Consider the following 17,843-nt stretch of genomic DNA (forward strand, 5'->3'; position numbering starts at 1 on the left):
TTAACTACTTCATATAAGACTACATAAATTTAAGATTATATCGATAATCGTAGTCATAATGCAATAAAAATGAATACAACTTTATGTTTTATATTTATATTTATATATTAAAATTAAATTTTTATATTTTGTAAATAAAGCATGGTGATATGTAAAGTAAATTTTACATGAAATTAAATTATTATTGTTAACATAATATAAATATGTTATTTTCTCTTAAAATAAAGTATGTATATTATAAGAGTTATCTATGATAACATATTTTTATTAGTATATATTAGACATAGCATATAAAATCTTCAGCTTAATGATCCTATCATTAGATTATTAACTATAACTTTAAAGTAATTGACATGATTGGAGCATAAAAATCTTACAAAATTAAAATAATAATTTGAATAATTTTCTTTTCTACACTTCAAAAATTCTTGAAAAGTAAATTATCAAATTTATTTAATTATACTTATCCCAAATAATAATAATGACTTAAATGTACTTTAGATATCTAAACCTAAATAAAATATTAGAATAAAGGTTAATTCATTAAAATAAAAAAATTCATATTAAAAAGCATTTGCTACCTTTTATTTATAGATAAAATCATTATATACAATTATTTTTATTAAATTAATATACTTTTATAATATATATATAGATTTTAATTTCTTTAATAAAATATTAAATTTATTTATTTTTAGCTATAAAAGTAATTAGTATAGATTTTATAAGCTATAAAATGATTCATTTATAAATAAATTTAATATAATAAATTTTTTTACTATTATTTTAATATTAGAAATGTTTATAATACTAAATTTAAAAATATATATTTTATTTTTTTAAGTAATAACGAATTAAATAATTCATATTTATATGCATCACATGTGAAAAAAAAAAATTAGTAAAGACTAAATGAATATTTAGATATTTAAATCTAAATCATTTAATCACTTGTAACACCTTAACATTGAATAAATATCCATGCATATGGCATATAGATATTTAAATATTATTAAGAAACCAACTTCAAGTGTTTATTAAATTAACTAAAAACTATAAGTTTTTTAAAAAGTTATAAAGCAGAATTTAAATGTTTGTTAAATTATTAAAATGATTAAATAATCAAATTATATATATATATATATATACCAAATGATAGGACTCCAAGGTCAATGACAAGTTGCAGGCGGTTTCGAGGGTGTAAACAAACAAAAACTTGACAACTAAAGGTGTCTGGTAACAAGGGTGATGTAGATGAAACTACATTCTGAGGAATGCAACGTTCAACTTCAAGAAAACTCCATCCACCAGGTTGTTGCCGCTAATGTAAGAACTCATGGCCATGGATAATCGTTGATCAATCCTTGTCTTTAGAGCTGGAGCAAGAAGGGGGATGATCTAAGAAAAGGAGCCCAGCCTGCCAGATGATTGGTTGCATGATGAACCCTCACTCAGAATCAGAATTATCTGTCTGAAATTGGACATCAATGTAGATATTAACAGTGATATTAGAATCAGGAATGTGTAAACTGTAGAGCACATCAGGAAAATTAACATGGAAACTATAAGGAAATTATAGGACTCTGAGCACTGGAACAAAACCATGCTTGAAAAGTTAATTTTAGATTAAAAAAGGGGATCCTGGTAAGTGCACTGTTTCGTATGCTCCAGTACTTGGTGCTTGCGTTTTATCCCTTCAGAAAATGCAGCAAGTGCTAATGCAAATACGTAGCTACAATCAATAAATTATTTGGGAAAGCTCAAGTCATAGAAATGCAAAGACTAAGAGGGTGATTTTTCACTCCATTAGTTGGACCAAGGGTATATAGATTTTCTTTTTTGTAAAAAAAGATTTTCCCCATCAGCTTATGGTGTAAACTTTCTTTCGAGTAGTTTAGTTAACATGCCAAACTTGTGCCAAACTTGATAGAGAAAGAAAAAATCGTAATAATGGCGGGTCTTTCCTTCAGCTTAACTCGCAAGTTTTTCATCCAGTAGTTGCTAGCAAGATACACATTAAGGCAGAGATGAACTAAATCCTCACCTTTATCAATCCTTCTCTGAGCTGAGCAAGGGCTACTGCAATCTTTGCACCAAGAAGAGCATTGTTTTTTACAAGAGCGATATCTAAAGACTAGTTAAGCAAATTAAAGTACTTGATCAAATACACAACTAAGACAATGCTAAAACCTTACAAAGTAGCTTCTTTTATCACATAAATAAGTAAATTGTCTCAGTTATCCCTGTAACAGTTTAAATACTCATCTTCATTGACTATGAATGCCACAAAACCAAATTAAAATAATTGCACAAACATCGAAACTCCCAAAATTAAGATTAATATTAGGAATAAGAGAAAGGATACTCGATGCCAGTGAGACACCTCCAGTTACTTCATTCACTCTGGCAAGCAAGAAGGGGGTTTCAGCATTGCCTGTTATATTCTTATCCCTGAAGATTCAGTTTAATTGTGGCAAATTAAATGCAGAAAGAAAACAAAGTTAATAGAAACTAGAGAGCAACATAGGACATAGGATCAGGTAAACAAAGTTTTCAACCTGGCTTCCCTAAGGGCACTTTGTATGGCCGACTCGATCAAGTTTCCAGAAGCCGAATGTTCTTTTGGGATTGGAACAGCAATCAGAATTCCATTCCCAAGTTTAAGCTTCATATTAGCATCTGCAATTAACAAAAATCAAACATAATTAACTTAATTCTCATTGTGGAGGAATGAAAAAAGCTAAGATAATAGAACTTCATTTACCTATCAGCCGAGCGCAGTCCTCTGGAGAGTCTACACGACAAGGTGCCTACATTATAATCAGAAATCAAACAGTGAATTTATTAAGAGAAACAGTGTTTTTAACCAAACTATCTCACAATCAACTATTTCATGCTAGTTTGTATTTTGTGGATGCAACTGTAAATTTTTCTGATAATTCTGGACTCATTTGGCTATAAGCTTTTCTGGCAAGGAAGATTACTTTAAGGTATTGTTTGAGTTGAGGGATTTTGGAAACTATGGATTTAATCAAAATCCATGGATTTTCAAAATTCCATTATTTGGATTAAACATAAAAACAACGGTTTCTTTCAAAGTTAAGAACAATTTTGGAATAAGATAAATTTATTAGGGACAATATTGGAATAAAAGGTAATATAACAATCTATCATTCTTTTAAAATGGTAGATTTTGGACTTTAAGCCCTACAAAATGAGAGATTTTGGACGATGAGGGATTTCTTAAAATCCATAGATTTATACCACTTTTTTACTTGTCAAACGATGGATTTAAGTTAAATCCATAGATTTTATAAAATCCCTCATCTAAAATCCCTTAATTGAAATGACCCCTAAGATTTATGTTTTATATTTGGTTTCCTCTTCTACATGCCAACATTATAGACCCTGAAGTTAATAGTTCATCTTGCCTATGATGACGATGCTGCTTGTAACTCAAGCCTATCTTAGAGAAAAATGAACTTTGACCATTAGTACCTTACAGCCACTGGTTTCTGTGAAAAAAGCAGGAAATTCATTGGTTTGGTAGGTAGCAACACAAACTCCTTGAGTTTCCTGTATTTACAAGTGTGAGATTTATTATGAAAAGATGAATAGCTTCAAAATAAAATTATAGAAAAAAAGATGTTACATTTACCAAATACTCAAGGGTCCTGGGAATATCCAATATAGATTTCACTCCAGCAGAGATAACAGCAACCGGTGTCCTGCCGAGCTCGGTGAGATCAGAGGATACATCCATTGCTGCCAAGAAAATGTGAAAAGAAAATATCTCAATTGCTACAATCAGCATCCATTTAAAGGATGGTTACTATTCTCTTAAACAGTGTTAATTTTTTTATAACAAAAAATAGAGGAACCTATATGATCATCAACAGTTTTATAATGAATATATGACTGTAATATCATACATGATGAGAGCTAAAACATTGCTTATTTCATGACAGAGAACATTAACAACAATTACAGCTGATACTGTTATTAATGCTGTATGATTAACAGGTTACTCCTTTTAGAAAATGAACTTAATTTGTGACAAAAACTGTCATAAATGATGTTGATTTACTCTCTCTCATTCTACGGTGACCAATGACAGATTTGCAAGTAATGTGCTCCTTCTTTTGCAGATTCACCATAACACATAATAAATCCCAAAATGGCTATCTTAATTCTAGACTGTTTGGATGATGAACATACAAACCTAAGACAGGTTACCTTGAGTGCTTGCTTTACAAGGTTCCATATGAAGTACAAAAACTGAAATCATATAAAGCATGCAAGTGTAAAAACTATAGAACTTCAAATATGCACAAGTAGGAAATCTGTAAAACTTCAAATATACTTCCCATTTATAAGAAGATACTGATGGTTGGCAGATCTATTCTTATTATAAGAAGGGGATTTTCTTGAGCTAAAACGGTTGATTGATGAGAACATATCACTCTCATTCTTAACCCAGTTACTATATTGATATTCTTGACTACATCCTTTCCGTCTCAATAATATTTGTCATACATTATTGAGACTAATGTCTCCTTGATATTGAAGTTGTGCCTCGTCAAGTCCAAATTCATTGTGCTTTGCTGAAACTTCTCTATCATCCATTTTTATCTTGAAAACTTAATCATTGTTTCTTTTATTGTGTAATCATTATAGGACTTTGATCATTCATATCCTGCCCTAGCTATTCCCATGGGACACAGCTTTCACCAGTGACGAGAACATCTCAGTTTGTCATCTCCATCAATTAATTGCTTTCACAAATTTTAGAATGGGGCACATGGCAATTTTTTGGTTGTGAACTGTGATGAAATACAGAGCAATTATCATAAATCCTATGAAATAATCTGCTTATCTGTCAATACAGACTCCAAAGTTTGTCACTGAGTTTGTACAAGTCTACCTTGCATAAGAAGTATTAGAGCTTATGAAAAAGAAAAGGTTGTCGAAGTGATCAATTGAATAGGATGGTAATATATTAAGTTGAAATGTGCAACCAGAAAATGATAGAATTGGAGAAACTTTTAATAGTACAGTAGGATAAGGATGAGAGAGAGAGAGAGAGAGAGAGAGAGGAAGAGAGAGGATATATACACTTGCATTTGTAGCACAATACTTCATGAAAACTAATACATATAACGAATAAACTATCTGTTTTCTTGGTAGCTGCACTAAAATAATGGAATATATCGGCTTTCTGGATTTCTTTAAACAAGATGAATCATTTCTGTACCTATTAAATGGTCCATCTGTACCCATTCCAAATTATTAAATGTACCACTCGACCGATAAAGTGATAATAGATGTATTAGATGAAAGTTCGAGTAAATTTGTTTAGGCATACACAATTTGGAAAGCAACATGTATATTAGGAATAGTGTCTGAACATATGTTGTATGACAAGTATGAAAAAGCAAACTGCACCAAATACTCTTATCAGAGAAAGATATGGATGGAAGAGAACATACTGTGTTCTCCGTGTCTATGAACTCCTCCAATTCCTCCTGTGACAAACACAGATATGCCTACCTGCATGAATTTAATATTTATCTTATTGAGATCTACATAGTGAACAAAAGAATTAAGGGGAAAAGAAAAATTTGCTTTCATGATGTGGTCATGAATTTTTTAGACTTAGAATCATAACCATAGAAGCAAAATACATGGTTGCAGAAACAGTAGTCGCACCATTCCCTCTGGTGGCCACCTAGAGAAAGAATAAACAAGAACCTAGAAGTTAGATGCAAAAATTATTAACAGGAGATCTTAAAATTAGAGTACTGGTCAAAATCTGGAGAAAAACAACAATGATAAAGTTAGTATCAAACTATCATTTTCTCAATTAATAAAGGTAGAAATATTTAAGTCAATTTGCTGATGCAACCATCTCAACATAAACCCCACTGTCTGCTATCAGAAACAACAGAAGCCTGAAGCTGAAGATAAAAGATGCAAATGTGAAAATGTTGAGCAGTTATTCATGGAAAGAATCTTCTATGCATCAGACATAGGGAACAGGTAGGTGCAAGAATTGGCCAGTTCTGAGAAATTATCTGATCTCTCATATCAAACTGTTCATCTAATAAAATGCAAGAAAAAATTTTTCTGCTTGATAGACAACCTTAAGGGTATAAATTTATAAAAAGAAATTGAGATGAGATCAGTTCCCGAGTCCAACAGCCCTGATGTATGATTCATTGTTGTCGTCTCACATATTGCTATTCAAGATGGAACCAAAAATCGCTTGCAAGGCAGAAACTTAAGAAATTATTATTATTATTACCATTTGTTATGCCGACTGAGACAATTAATTAGAACCGCTTCAACTGGGAAAATTTTGGAATCGACATCAAAAGGCATTAGTCTGTAGTCCGCTAGGGTGGAGAAGATTATGGGAATGGCAAAAACTATCATGCACGCACATATTACTCTCTTATGTGTCAAAATTGAAAATCATCACTTTTCCAGCAACTGTATCTTTTCCAAGACTATATCATTAATTTAAAATAAATCCAACGAGACATAGGAATTAGGATCTCATCAAAATGAGAAAAATAAAATTTCATTTAGCTTCTGCAGCAAACAATTCATTAGAGTTATTCAGAGGACTCTAATGAAATTTCTCCATGAAATGCTTTTACATGGCTACTTCCTTTTCAATGAGGTAATGTTAGAAGCCACAACCTTGTCAATGAATAAACCTGTTTTGTAATGGACTCATAATGAGTCATTTCACAATGCTGAGACAATTCCTCAAGTCATTTAAAATTAGTTATTACAGTCTGTGGCAGCTAATTTTAGACCAATTCAGTCATGGTCCTCGCTCTTGCCGGTCTATTAACAACACAAATTTGATGAACATTGTGACAAATCATCAATGCTATTCTGCCAAATAAATATAGTGATCTAATTTCGTGTTGGTGCACCATGAAAAAGTAAACTTCTTTGTCCTTTTCATTAACTCAAGTCATTTGAAATGCAGTAATCTTTCAAGTGAAATTTTAACATCGCTATGCATGATTTAAACATAAACATTTTCATGGAAAATTATTGTTATATTAAAAAAATATATTAGAGAAAAAAACCACATTACAGTACTGAAATAAATGAATTATTAGAGAAAGCCCATAAGTAAAGAACATTTAAGTAATACTCAAATCTACTCACAACATAAGCAATGTCCCTTCGAGCAGTCTTTTTTGCTCTAGGTCCTAGAGTAGCAAGTCTCTCTAGATCTTCCATGCTTAAGCCTAATTCACACAACAATGTTAGGCAACAATATGACAGAGAGAGACAGATAAAAAACTTCAAATCTTCCATAATTGCAGGGAAACACAATGATCAAGGGAACATCCAACCCCACAATGATCAAGGTAAGCTTCCTGCCAAAGTTCTCACATTGAAATTTGAAGCTATAATATAACTTTATTATACAGATATCACAATGTTGAGCTCTAATTCCTATATGACATTGATTTAGATAATCTCTAATGCTTGACTTTAGACAAGTAGGCAAGTCTTTTTGTGGATTCTTATGAACTCAAAGATAGGGGTGAGTAAAACTGAACCAAAGCCATTATTAGTGTAAATCGGTTTCGGTTCAGGTTTGAAAGAATCTGAAAACCGAGCAAACTACGCTTAGGTTCTGTTCGTTTTTTGAAAAAAAAAATAATAATAATCAGTAAAGCGAATCACCTGAAGATTTAATATTTATTATTAAAAATTTTAAATATATCATTAAATTTTAATATTTTGAAAGATATTTATGTCACTTAAAATATAGTTACGTATAAAAAATATGAGTACAGTTTTGAAAGAAATACTTTTAAGACTATATAAATAATTATAATTTAATCTGAAAAAATAAAAAAAAAAATGAATTTTTCAGTTCGGTTCACTTTCATCTTTCAGTAATTTCAGTTTTCCTTTTCTTTTTCAGTTTGGTTCGATTTTGAACCTAACCGACCATTTGCTCACCCCTACTCAAAGACGCAAGATAAACATATAACACATAGTCGAGATCAATCTAATTGCAATTCTGAAAGTACAAGTTTGACATTCAAACCTATGCATGGTATGCCATCTAAAATTGCGACTGTAGCAGGAACTGCTCCATTCTTCCTCACAATTGCCTCCACCTCTTTTGCAGTCTCCAAATTTTTGGGATATGGCATACCTAAACATAAGACCAAAAACACGAGCCATGCTAGGCAATATTTATTCCATACTTAAATTGCGTAACAAAAATAAGCCTGCATGCCATGAACTTGCCCTTATTTGTTTTACAAGAATGGGAAAGCTTTCAACAACTATTAATCTATGACAGTACTGCAAACAGAAGCATGAACAAATCTAGTACAACTAGTTTGAATAAGTTCTTTTCAAAGAGTATGATGCAACTATAGAAATTGAGTGGTAAATCAACAATGTATTAAACTCCATGAACTATTTTAATGAAAAGACTGCTATTTTTAGGAAAACAAAATTGACTTAAGAAATTTTCTAACAAAGATTAAAATGGGACATATAAAAATTCCAATCCTATGCCCAGAATTTTGAAAAGGAGTTCAGGGTTTATCATATTCCATAGAACAAAACAGAAAAGAAATTAAAACTGATAGTAAACAAAAGTAAAAAGGGAGTAACACAGAAAGGCATATCAAGTAAGTGAATTGAGATTATTATCATTACCATGGGAAATAATAGTGGATTCTAACGCAACAACAGCATGCCCACATGATAAAGCTTCAGAAACCTCTGGAGATACCTTCAGCAATCCATCAACCTATAAATAAAAAAGAAAACCCATCAACAAAATTACAATCATGATTCATAATCCAAGGAGAAACAGTATATTCGACATGTAGAAAGATGCATTAAAAGGAATTACTTTGGTGATTGAGTCTGAAGGGTGAAGATGTCCATGAAGATTGGATAATCTCGACACAGCTGAAGAAATCATTTTGGGGAGTGACTGAACAGTGTGTCACTGACGGACCAGAACAAATTTTATTGATTGCGTTCCCCTAGAAATAGCTTTTTCCGCGACATTATAAACCAGCAGTATTTCCTTTTAAAGAAAGAAAAAACAGCAGTATTCGGGCTGTTAAAATTCCTAACTAAGGTTCCACAAAAGAAATATATATAATTAATTAAGGAAGGTGAAATGTAAATTTATGCTCCTATATTTTTATGGATTAGTTAAATTAATATTCTAATCTTTTTATTTAATTTAATATATATCTAAAATCTTTTCTAATATTTAAATATGTAAAATTTTTATTTAACTTAACATATCTGAATTTTATTTCTTTAGTAATATATTTTTATGTAATATATATAGATGAATTGAGTCAAAATATATATCAAAATATATTAAAATATATTATAAAAAATAAATTTAAATATTTTATTAAATTACAGTAAAAATTAAAATGCTAAACTAATTAAATTATTAAAGTCTAAAAATATAAATATACATATATCGCAATTAAAAAGAAAAATACTCTTATATAGTATTTTTTTTTAATCTCTATATGTAGGGATTGCTATACTAGATTAAAAATTTAGAGTAGGAGAACAATGCGGTCTTGATATTTTTTTTTGTTAAATAAAATAACGTTCAATTTAATTATTAATTTTATCATGCAAATTTAAGTTAATTTTATTTAAATTTTATGAATATTTTGATCTAATTTCTATTTATTTCATTCAAATTAATTATATTTAAATAAAACTAAAAAATCAGAATCATTCTCTTGATGAATAAAAAATGTATAATAATTGTCAGAAATTATTTTATAATTTATTATAATTAATAAAATTAATTTAATTAAATGATAAATAATTATAAAAAAAAATAAACTATTTATATTGCATCGTTCTCATCTCCACATCTCCATCCTCTTACCATCACCATGACTTTAGTCACTTCGCCATTATTATCAAAAAGAAAATAAAATATTGTAATAACATCAATAAATAATACTATTTTTATTATCCTTTGATTTAAAATTTTTATTTTAATAATTTAATATAATTTTAAAAATAAATAATTTTTATAATTTTTATTATATTTATTGTCTTTCTATAAACTATATAAATCACGCTCTTAATACGTAGATAAGCTTTGTTAAAAAAAAAGCCTAGACAAGTTAAATATGTAAAAGTCTAAGTTAAATATTTATAAAATTAAAAATAAAATCTAGACAACAAGACCAGTGGTCAAATTATACTTTATTCCTTATTAAATTTATACTACAATCGGTCTGAATTGGACAAAATATTATATATGATTGTTATGCACTAAAACTTAAAAGGAAAGTTGTAAGGAACATACTTTTTCATATTATTTAAAAGTTTTAATTGTTATTAAATAGGAATAAGTATAAAAAAGTACTTTATGGTTTCTCTATTTGACAATTTAAAGTATGTAATTTTTTTAAAACAAAATGAGGCATATAGAAATTATGATAAAAAGAAGTATTCCACTATTAAAAAAATCAATCGGTAAGGGTTTAGCCAACTTCATTTCGATCCATCATCATTATTGCATTTCTCATATTTGATAATATGAGTTTAGAATTTAATAAGTCAAAACGTTATTGTCTGACCTTAATCGATCTTATCAAATCAATGACTTCCTAAACCGTGATTTAATGGTCAAATAATGAAATTATAAGTTGTTAAGCTCTAAACTCATGTTATCACACACATGTAATTTGATAATGATGACTAAGCGGAGTGAAAATAGCTCTATTCTTTTAAATCAAGACTTTTTAACAGTAAAATATCTTTGTCCCATCATGATCTGGAACCTTATACGTCTTTTTATTTAAAAAAAGAACCATAATACTATAAGTACTTTCTTTTATATTTATCTCTATTAAATATTAATAATGTAAACTAAATATTTAAAATGATTAAATCTTTTAATTTATTTTCTGTGACATATAGTAAATGTTAGTTTTATATAGTATTTATTTTAAGGCAATGAAAATAATGATTTCTTGAATTAATTAGGTGATTTTACATTTTTTTACATATTTATATTTTAAATTAATATTACATCATTTATTTACTCTTGTCTCACTTCTTTGCTCATGTGTAATGTGGCATCTACTATTTTTTTATAAAACTGTTTTTAAAAATAGTAAATGCCACGTTAAGTAGGTAAGAGATGGACAAAAAATGATGAAATGTGTAACATTTTTTTACATTTTATGACTATCTTATATAATCAATTGATTGATTTAAGGCTGAATTTAAAAAAAAATTTCACACACACACACACATACACACATATATATATATATATATATATATATATATATATATATATAGCATAAGAGAAGTTTAGTCAACAAGTCAATCTCTGGTTTGAATAATTTAATTATTTGTTATATATATGATGTTTTTAAAGGAGGGAAAATTTTAAATTTTTAATTTAATGGTTTATGACTTTTGTTACCAATAAATTGATGACCCCTAATTTCTAAAAATCAAATGTTAGTTTTATATGTTATTTTTTCTTTTTTTAAGACAATAAAGATATTAGATTCTTATAAAATATTTTATTACTGCTTACATAATTAATTAATTGATTTGCGGCTAAATATAAAATTTTACTATATAAGGAAATTATTAACATTTTTTAGAATATAATTAAGTAAATTCCAAATATCTTTTTAATATTCTAAGATAAGATGATTGGGAATATAATTTTGTAAGAATTTTTAAAAATTAATATCAAAAGTTTTTATGTAATATGTAATTTTTGAAACATATTTTAATATAAAAATAGACTTTTTTTTTATAATTCGGTCTAGATTAATTGAAATTAAAACTGAAACCATTTAGTTCTTGAATTAGAATTCAATCGAAACCAAACTTAAATGAATAAACCTTTGGTGAATTTGATTAAGGAGGAGTGGAAGTCACTGTGGGTATTGATTTCGGACGTACACCTAAGTGTCTCTAGCAACTACAACACTGCAAGGTTTTGCAACCTAAAAGAAACATGTTAACTACTCACAATGACTAGTACGAAAGTTTTAGAGTCACCACCTGGATAATTCATCCGGATATTTTACTAATTGAGTGGTTTTTTTTTATTCTATAAGGAAATTTTATCACATCTAGAGATGAATTCGGAAACCAACTTTCTTGTTTGTGTATCTTTATCTTTAATTTTATTATTTAACAGGTTATTCCCTACAAACACAACAAATATAATCTTTATAGTAAATCATTACAGTATGTGAGGTCCACCTAAGTCTAGCCCATTTTATTTAAGTCCAATTCTCATTTAAATAATTAACCTAACTAGCTATCCGATTATGTATAAAAAGTCCACATAGTCTAGCCCAATTACAAGTCATGTACTTAATTATTAGCCTTTAAATATGAATGGACTACTTTTTATGTTAATGCCCAATTAAATGATCATATTCTAATGTGATTTATTAGTTAATTAAAAATATGGCAAAGGTCTACTAAGTTTACATGAATTTTAGTTTATTCCTAATTTACTATCCTTTAACCTAATGGACTATAATTTTCATGCCAAGTCTAATTGTAAAGCCTAGTGTCTATATATCTAGTTTTAATTAGGCTACATCCAAAATAAAATAAAAATAAAATGTAAAAAATTAAATCTAGCTATTATAACCCTACTACAACTACAAAGCAAGAGAAAAATGCATAAAATAAGTTATAGTGTCAAAAAATTGAATAAAATCTGAAAATAGGCCAAAATTGGTGAAGAGCCAATTGGCCTAGGTCATAGAGCTGATTAGTCCAGCGCAGAGCCGAATCAACACTCCACAGAGCAGATCAGCTCTAGGGCTTGGTCATGGTCATGGTCAGTTCTGCATTTTTTTCTTGATCTCCTCACCTAGAAGCCGATTTAACATGCACATAAAATAAAAATATGATTAAAATTCAAAAAGTAATAAGATAAAGGACATAAACATGAATTAAACTAGACCAAAATACATAAAATAGTGCAAACATGAAAATAAAAAAGATAAACTAACATAAGACAATGACCTTACATGGCAGATTCTAGATTTGAACATGTAACTCTAAAAAATAGATGTAATCACATAATTACATGAGAAAAACATAAATCTAATATATTATCCTAATCATTCAAATCATCATATTCAAAATTCACCATATATCATGTTATTATATTTTAGACCCAACATGTATCATGTTATCATATTTAAAATCCAGCATAACAGAAGCATGTTGATTCATAAAGAAAGCTTAAATATAATCATGTAAATCATATGAAATAATAAAAATTATTCTAATCATGTTTCTAAAATCATAAAGTAAAAGAACCAATAACAAGAAGAGGATTCTTGATGATGCTAAATTTGGAGAACCATTAAGTTATCATCCTAGAGTGCTAATCTTTGAGTCTCTAGAGATGATGAGGTAGTGGAATTAAAAATCAGTTGAGAATCCAGTACTGCTTGGATTTGAGAAAGCTTTTGTCATTTCGAAAAGAGTTTCTTAATCTGAAGTTCTTTCTTTCATGACATATTCTTTAGTTATCTATACTCATTTCTTTTAATGAACATAGTCTTTTTAGTTAATAAGTGCAAACAGTAGCTAACCCTAGACCTAGAATGTCTTATTCTATTTATAGCAGTAGAATTTTAGGAAACCCTAGAGGAATAAATAAACTCTGAATTATTTAAATTTAAAAAGAACTGATTACTTTCCCTTATCAGATGATTTAATCCTTTAAATTTAGATTAATATCCAATAAATAAATAAAATCCTTAAAATTCAAATAAATCTATTTTAAATTCTAATAATTATTATTAAATATATTCTGGAAGCTTTTTTTTTTCAATTTTGGCGTTTTAAGTCAAAATATACATAAAATGATATCGAATTTCAAAAAATAAGCCAATCGGGACTCTTAGAGCCCATCGACTCTATGTATAGCCGATTCAGCTGTATACAGAGCTAATTGGCTTAGGGGACAAAAATTTCTAAATTTTTTTATGGTTTAGTCCCTAAACGTGTAATAATTGTTGTTTACTCCCATAAACTTAACTTTTCTGTCAATTAGATCTAAATTGGTTCTAGAAAAGCAATTTTGATTCAATTATTCTCAACCCTAACTTGGATTTACCCGTCCTCAACCTGTTGAGACTCGAGATAGGCAGTAACTCTCATCATTAGATTTTTCGATATCTAAATCTAGAAAATGGATGCTTAGGTTCACCCTCAAATTAAATCGAAATTATGTCCATAGTCATCGATACGATTGATTTGATTATTATTATTATTATTATTATTATTATTATTATTATTATAAATTTGATTGTTTGACTTTAACTTCAAGTGTTTAGAAACTTGCATTAAATAGTTTTTTACATTGAGATAAATGCAATTGCAAGTTATTAAATTACTTTTTTCTAGTTGATAACTCAAAATACATGTTTGCAAGACTTAAATAACATGTCTTTTTTAAGAGAATTATCATAGTTTTAGTCTATAGGAATAAATTTGTACACATTGACATAAAATCACATCATTATAAGGATAATAAAAAAAAATAGATTGAAGATCTTCAATCACATTAATAAAGTTTTGAAATGTTTTTTTCATTACATACACTCCATTTAATGACTTTTCTGTTTTGTACGAGTCTAATTAAAGAAGAGTCACTCTTAAACTTTGTATTCAAGTTATTAAAACTCTCATAATAAAAGACCTAAAAGAACACTTAATAATAAAAAAAGAACAATTATAATAATAAAATGTAAGAACTAAATCAAATCTAACAAATATAGAATTATTGAATTAAAAATTAAAGCACAAATAAAAGAGAGGGATAACTCTCAATCAAAGACCAATCATCATTCTTTAAACTTATTTTTTCTTTAAAGAAAAAATGGAGAACAAAAACTTATAGAACAAAAGGAAATTTTTTTTGTTCTTGTTAATAACTCTCTCTTTCTTTCTCTTTGATAACTTCTTTAAGAATTTTAACTATTGTAACTACCCATTAAAGAAGATAATTTATTCTTGAGAGAAATAAAATTAGAGATGATAACATCTAATATGTTTAAATACAAAATTTATTAATGTCTATAACTGAACAAAAAATCTCATATGTTTCCACCGTAATTAGTAGGGGTAAGCAAAATTCACAAAAAATTGAAAACCAAACCAAACCAATTCTTGTTCGAGTTATTTTTTTATATAAATTTCGTGTATCTAGTTTAGCTTTCTTAAAAATTAAAATTAATCGATTTGGTTTGATTTTATACAAAAAAAATTTAAATTAATCGAAATAACTGATTTTTAATTATTTATTAAATTTTATTTTTATTTTTATATGAAATTTTATTTTTAAGTAATTTTAGGTTGGGTTCGGTTTATTCACTTTGGTTTTTATGATTTACATCTTATTTAGTTCGATTCGATTCATATTTATATATAATTCGGTTATTTTGATTTATTTGAAAATTCAGTTCGGTTCAGTTCATTTTAATACCAATTTGATTTATTCAATAGACTTTGTTTGGTTCGATGTTAAACTGAACTGATCGAATGTTCACCCTAGCAACGAGTTAAAGATGAGATTGAATCTTCTTATCCCGCCTTAACTGATCTTTACTTTGAGTTTTACAAATATATATATATATATATATATATATATATATATATATATATATATATATATATATATATATATATATATATATATGTTACTGTTATTATTTTAAATTAAATACATATATAAATATTAATTAAAAATATAAAAATTTTAAAATATATGATTTATGAATTTTAATAATTTTTTAAATTATAAATAACAGAAAAAAGAATTCACTAGCCCTAGTACTTGTGGGGTGGGGATAAGAATCTCAGTGCCTATTAAAACTTAATTTTATATTACTTTGAGATGTGCATAAGTTTGCATAAGATTAATTTTTGCTTTTGGTCCCCGGATTTTGGAGTAATTATCAAAATTATCTCTAAAGTTTAATTTCTACAACAAAATCATCTGAACTTTAATCAAGTTTCTATAAATACTAGTAAGGCAGTAGAAGCGTTGCTGCGGGTTAAATTCATTTAAGTACTATTATATATTACTTTATGGATATTGCAATATAAGAATAAAACTTAAAACTATGGGTTAAGAAATAAGGATGATGATAAATATAAGGATTGTAAAGTTATAATATTATAAACACAAAGTATGTATTATTTTTCCAAAATTAAGCATTATCTTAGAGCAAATTATTAAATAATTAAGTTAAATATTTGAAAGAAGTTGCCATCTTGCCTGTTCGACAAACTAACTCCAGCTTTTGCATCAAAAAGTTTGTAGCATAATGAATAAACGTTAATATTTTAAAAGTATATATTCTCTATATATAAAATTGGAACTAACTATTTGAGTATACTTTAAAATTAATATTTAAAAAATATTAAAAATTCTATTTAATTTAGTTGACCTATAATATTTAGAAATAACATATAATAATTAGAACAAATATGATATATAATTAATAATATGATGTATTAGTTAATTTGATTACCTAGTGCACAATTTTTTTAATGGAGTTTCGTCAAGAAATTAATCAACTACCAAATCATCATTATAGATTACTGAGAACATTCTAGAACTTCATTCTATTGGCTTTAAGTTGACACGTAGAGTTTATGGTATCTGAAGAAACATCAAGCTCTTAAGAATAGTTGCGACTCGAGACGATATAGCTAAAGGTGAAGAATCACCATCTTTAAGAATATAAATCACTTTAAAAGACAAATTATAAGGATTATGAATCTGGGAATCAAGCAAAATTTCAAACAGTTTTGTCGACCAAAGATCATTGTCATTAGTGGTGGAAGCGAAAACTTATCCTTAGAGCCATGTTCTAGCAATTCAATTAAATAATGTGTCATAAACAACCAAAAATAAGAAATATTTTAAAGTCTGTATTATTTTCAATATATCATTCAATTTGTATTTAATAAAATATTTAATATATTAATATTTTATTATTACATTTGATGAACGTTTAAATAATAAAATTATCAGTAGAATATACCAATAAGTTCAAAAGATTTTTTAAATGGTCCATAGCTATTGCACCAGACTTGATTTCTGTAATTTTGGATACTGCTTTTACATTTGGGATATTGTCTTATACCACCATCAACGATGAAGAATGTCCAGATTTGTTAGCCGCAAAATCGGCTGGCGATAACTTCTTCTTTATAGGAGTGCCCATAAAAATTAGCTTGATTTCTTTCCCTGTAGAAATTCTCTTGTTAAAAAATCAGGTAAAGAATTTGAAGAACCTTTTATATATTCAATATCAAAATCAAATATTCTCAAAAGTGCTTGCCATTTGGCAAAAACTTGTTTTGAAACAAAAATTTTAACATCTTTTTCCAAAATATTTTTAGCAATACTATAATCAATACGGAGTAAAAAATATTTTCCAACTAAATCATCTTCAAATTTTGTAATACATAAAACAATTGATAAAAGTTCTTTTTTAATAGTAGAATATTTAGATTGAGTTTCATTCCATGCTCTAGAGTGGAATCTGACCAAGGACTCTGTATTTTGACTAGGTAACTTTTGTTTAAGAATACCCCCAAAACCTAAATAAAAGGCATCTGTTTCAACTATAAGAAAGGCATCTGGATGAGGAATAGACAGACAGGGTAAATGATAAATTTTTTGTTTGATGGTTTGTACAACACGAGTATGTTCTTTGTCCAAGGTTTTGAATTTTTCTTAAGACGATTGAATAATGGCTTACAGAGAA

The 17,843-nt window shown here is 27.7% G+C and overlaps 1 protein-coding gene across 1 annotated transcript; it reads right to left on the bottom strand.

Moving 5' to 3' along the window:
- Positions 1–1,114: 1,114 nt before the first annotated feature.
- Positions 1,115–9,095, bottom strand: LOC8261161 (pseudouridine-5'-phosphate glycosidase). Its single transcript, XM_048380070.1, has 13 exons — positions 8,912–9,095; positions 8,713–8,806; positions 8,087–8,197; positions 7,189–7,271; positions 5,669–5,728; positions 5,490–5,550; positions 3,659–3,765; positions 3,499–3,576; positions 2,765–2,810; positions 2,559–2,679; positions 2,366–2,451; positions 2,045–2,127; positions 1,115–1,471 (listed from the first exon to the last, which is right to left on the bottom strand). Exons 1-13 carry the CDS (start codon positions 8,981–8,983, stop codon positions 1,448–1,450), a joined length of 1,026 nt encoding a protein of 341 aa, XP_048236027.1. The 5' UTR covers positions 8,984–9,095; the 3' UTR covers positions 1,115–1,447.
- Between the last annotated feature and the right edge of the window lie 8,748 nt (positions 9,096–17,843).

The sequence above is a fragment of the Ricinus communis genome, chromosome 1, assembly GCF_019578655.1.
Source record: "Ricinus communis isolate WT05 ecotype wild-type chromosome 1, ASM1957865v1, whole genome shotgun sequence".
NCBI lineage: Eukaryota > Viridiplantae > Streptophyta > Magnoliopsida > Malpighiales > Euphorbiaceae > Ricinus > Ricinus communis.

Bases quoted from the DNA above. Each gene is read 5' to 3' on its own strand.
- LOC8261161 (XM_048380070.1), bottom strand. From the start codon at position 8,983: ATGATTTCTTCAGCTGTGTCGAGATTATCCAATCTTCATGGACATCTT. The intron at 3,766-5,489 runs GTATGTTCTCTT...TTTTCTTGGCAG, and splicing joins TCATAGACACGGAGAACACA to CAATGGATGTATCCTCTGAT. The intron at 1,472-2,044 runs GTGAGGATTTAG...GTCCAATTTCAG, and splicing joins TCAGAGAAGGATTGATAAAG to ACAGATAATTCTGATTCTGA.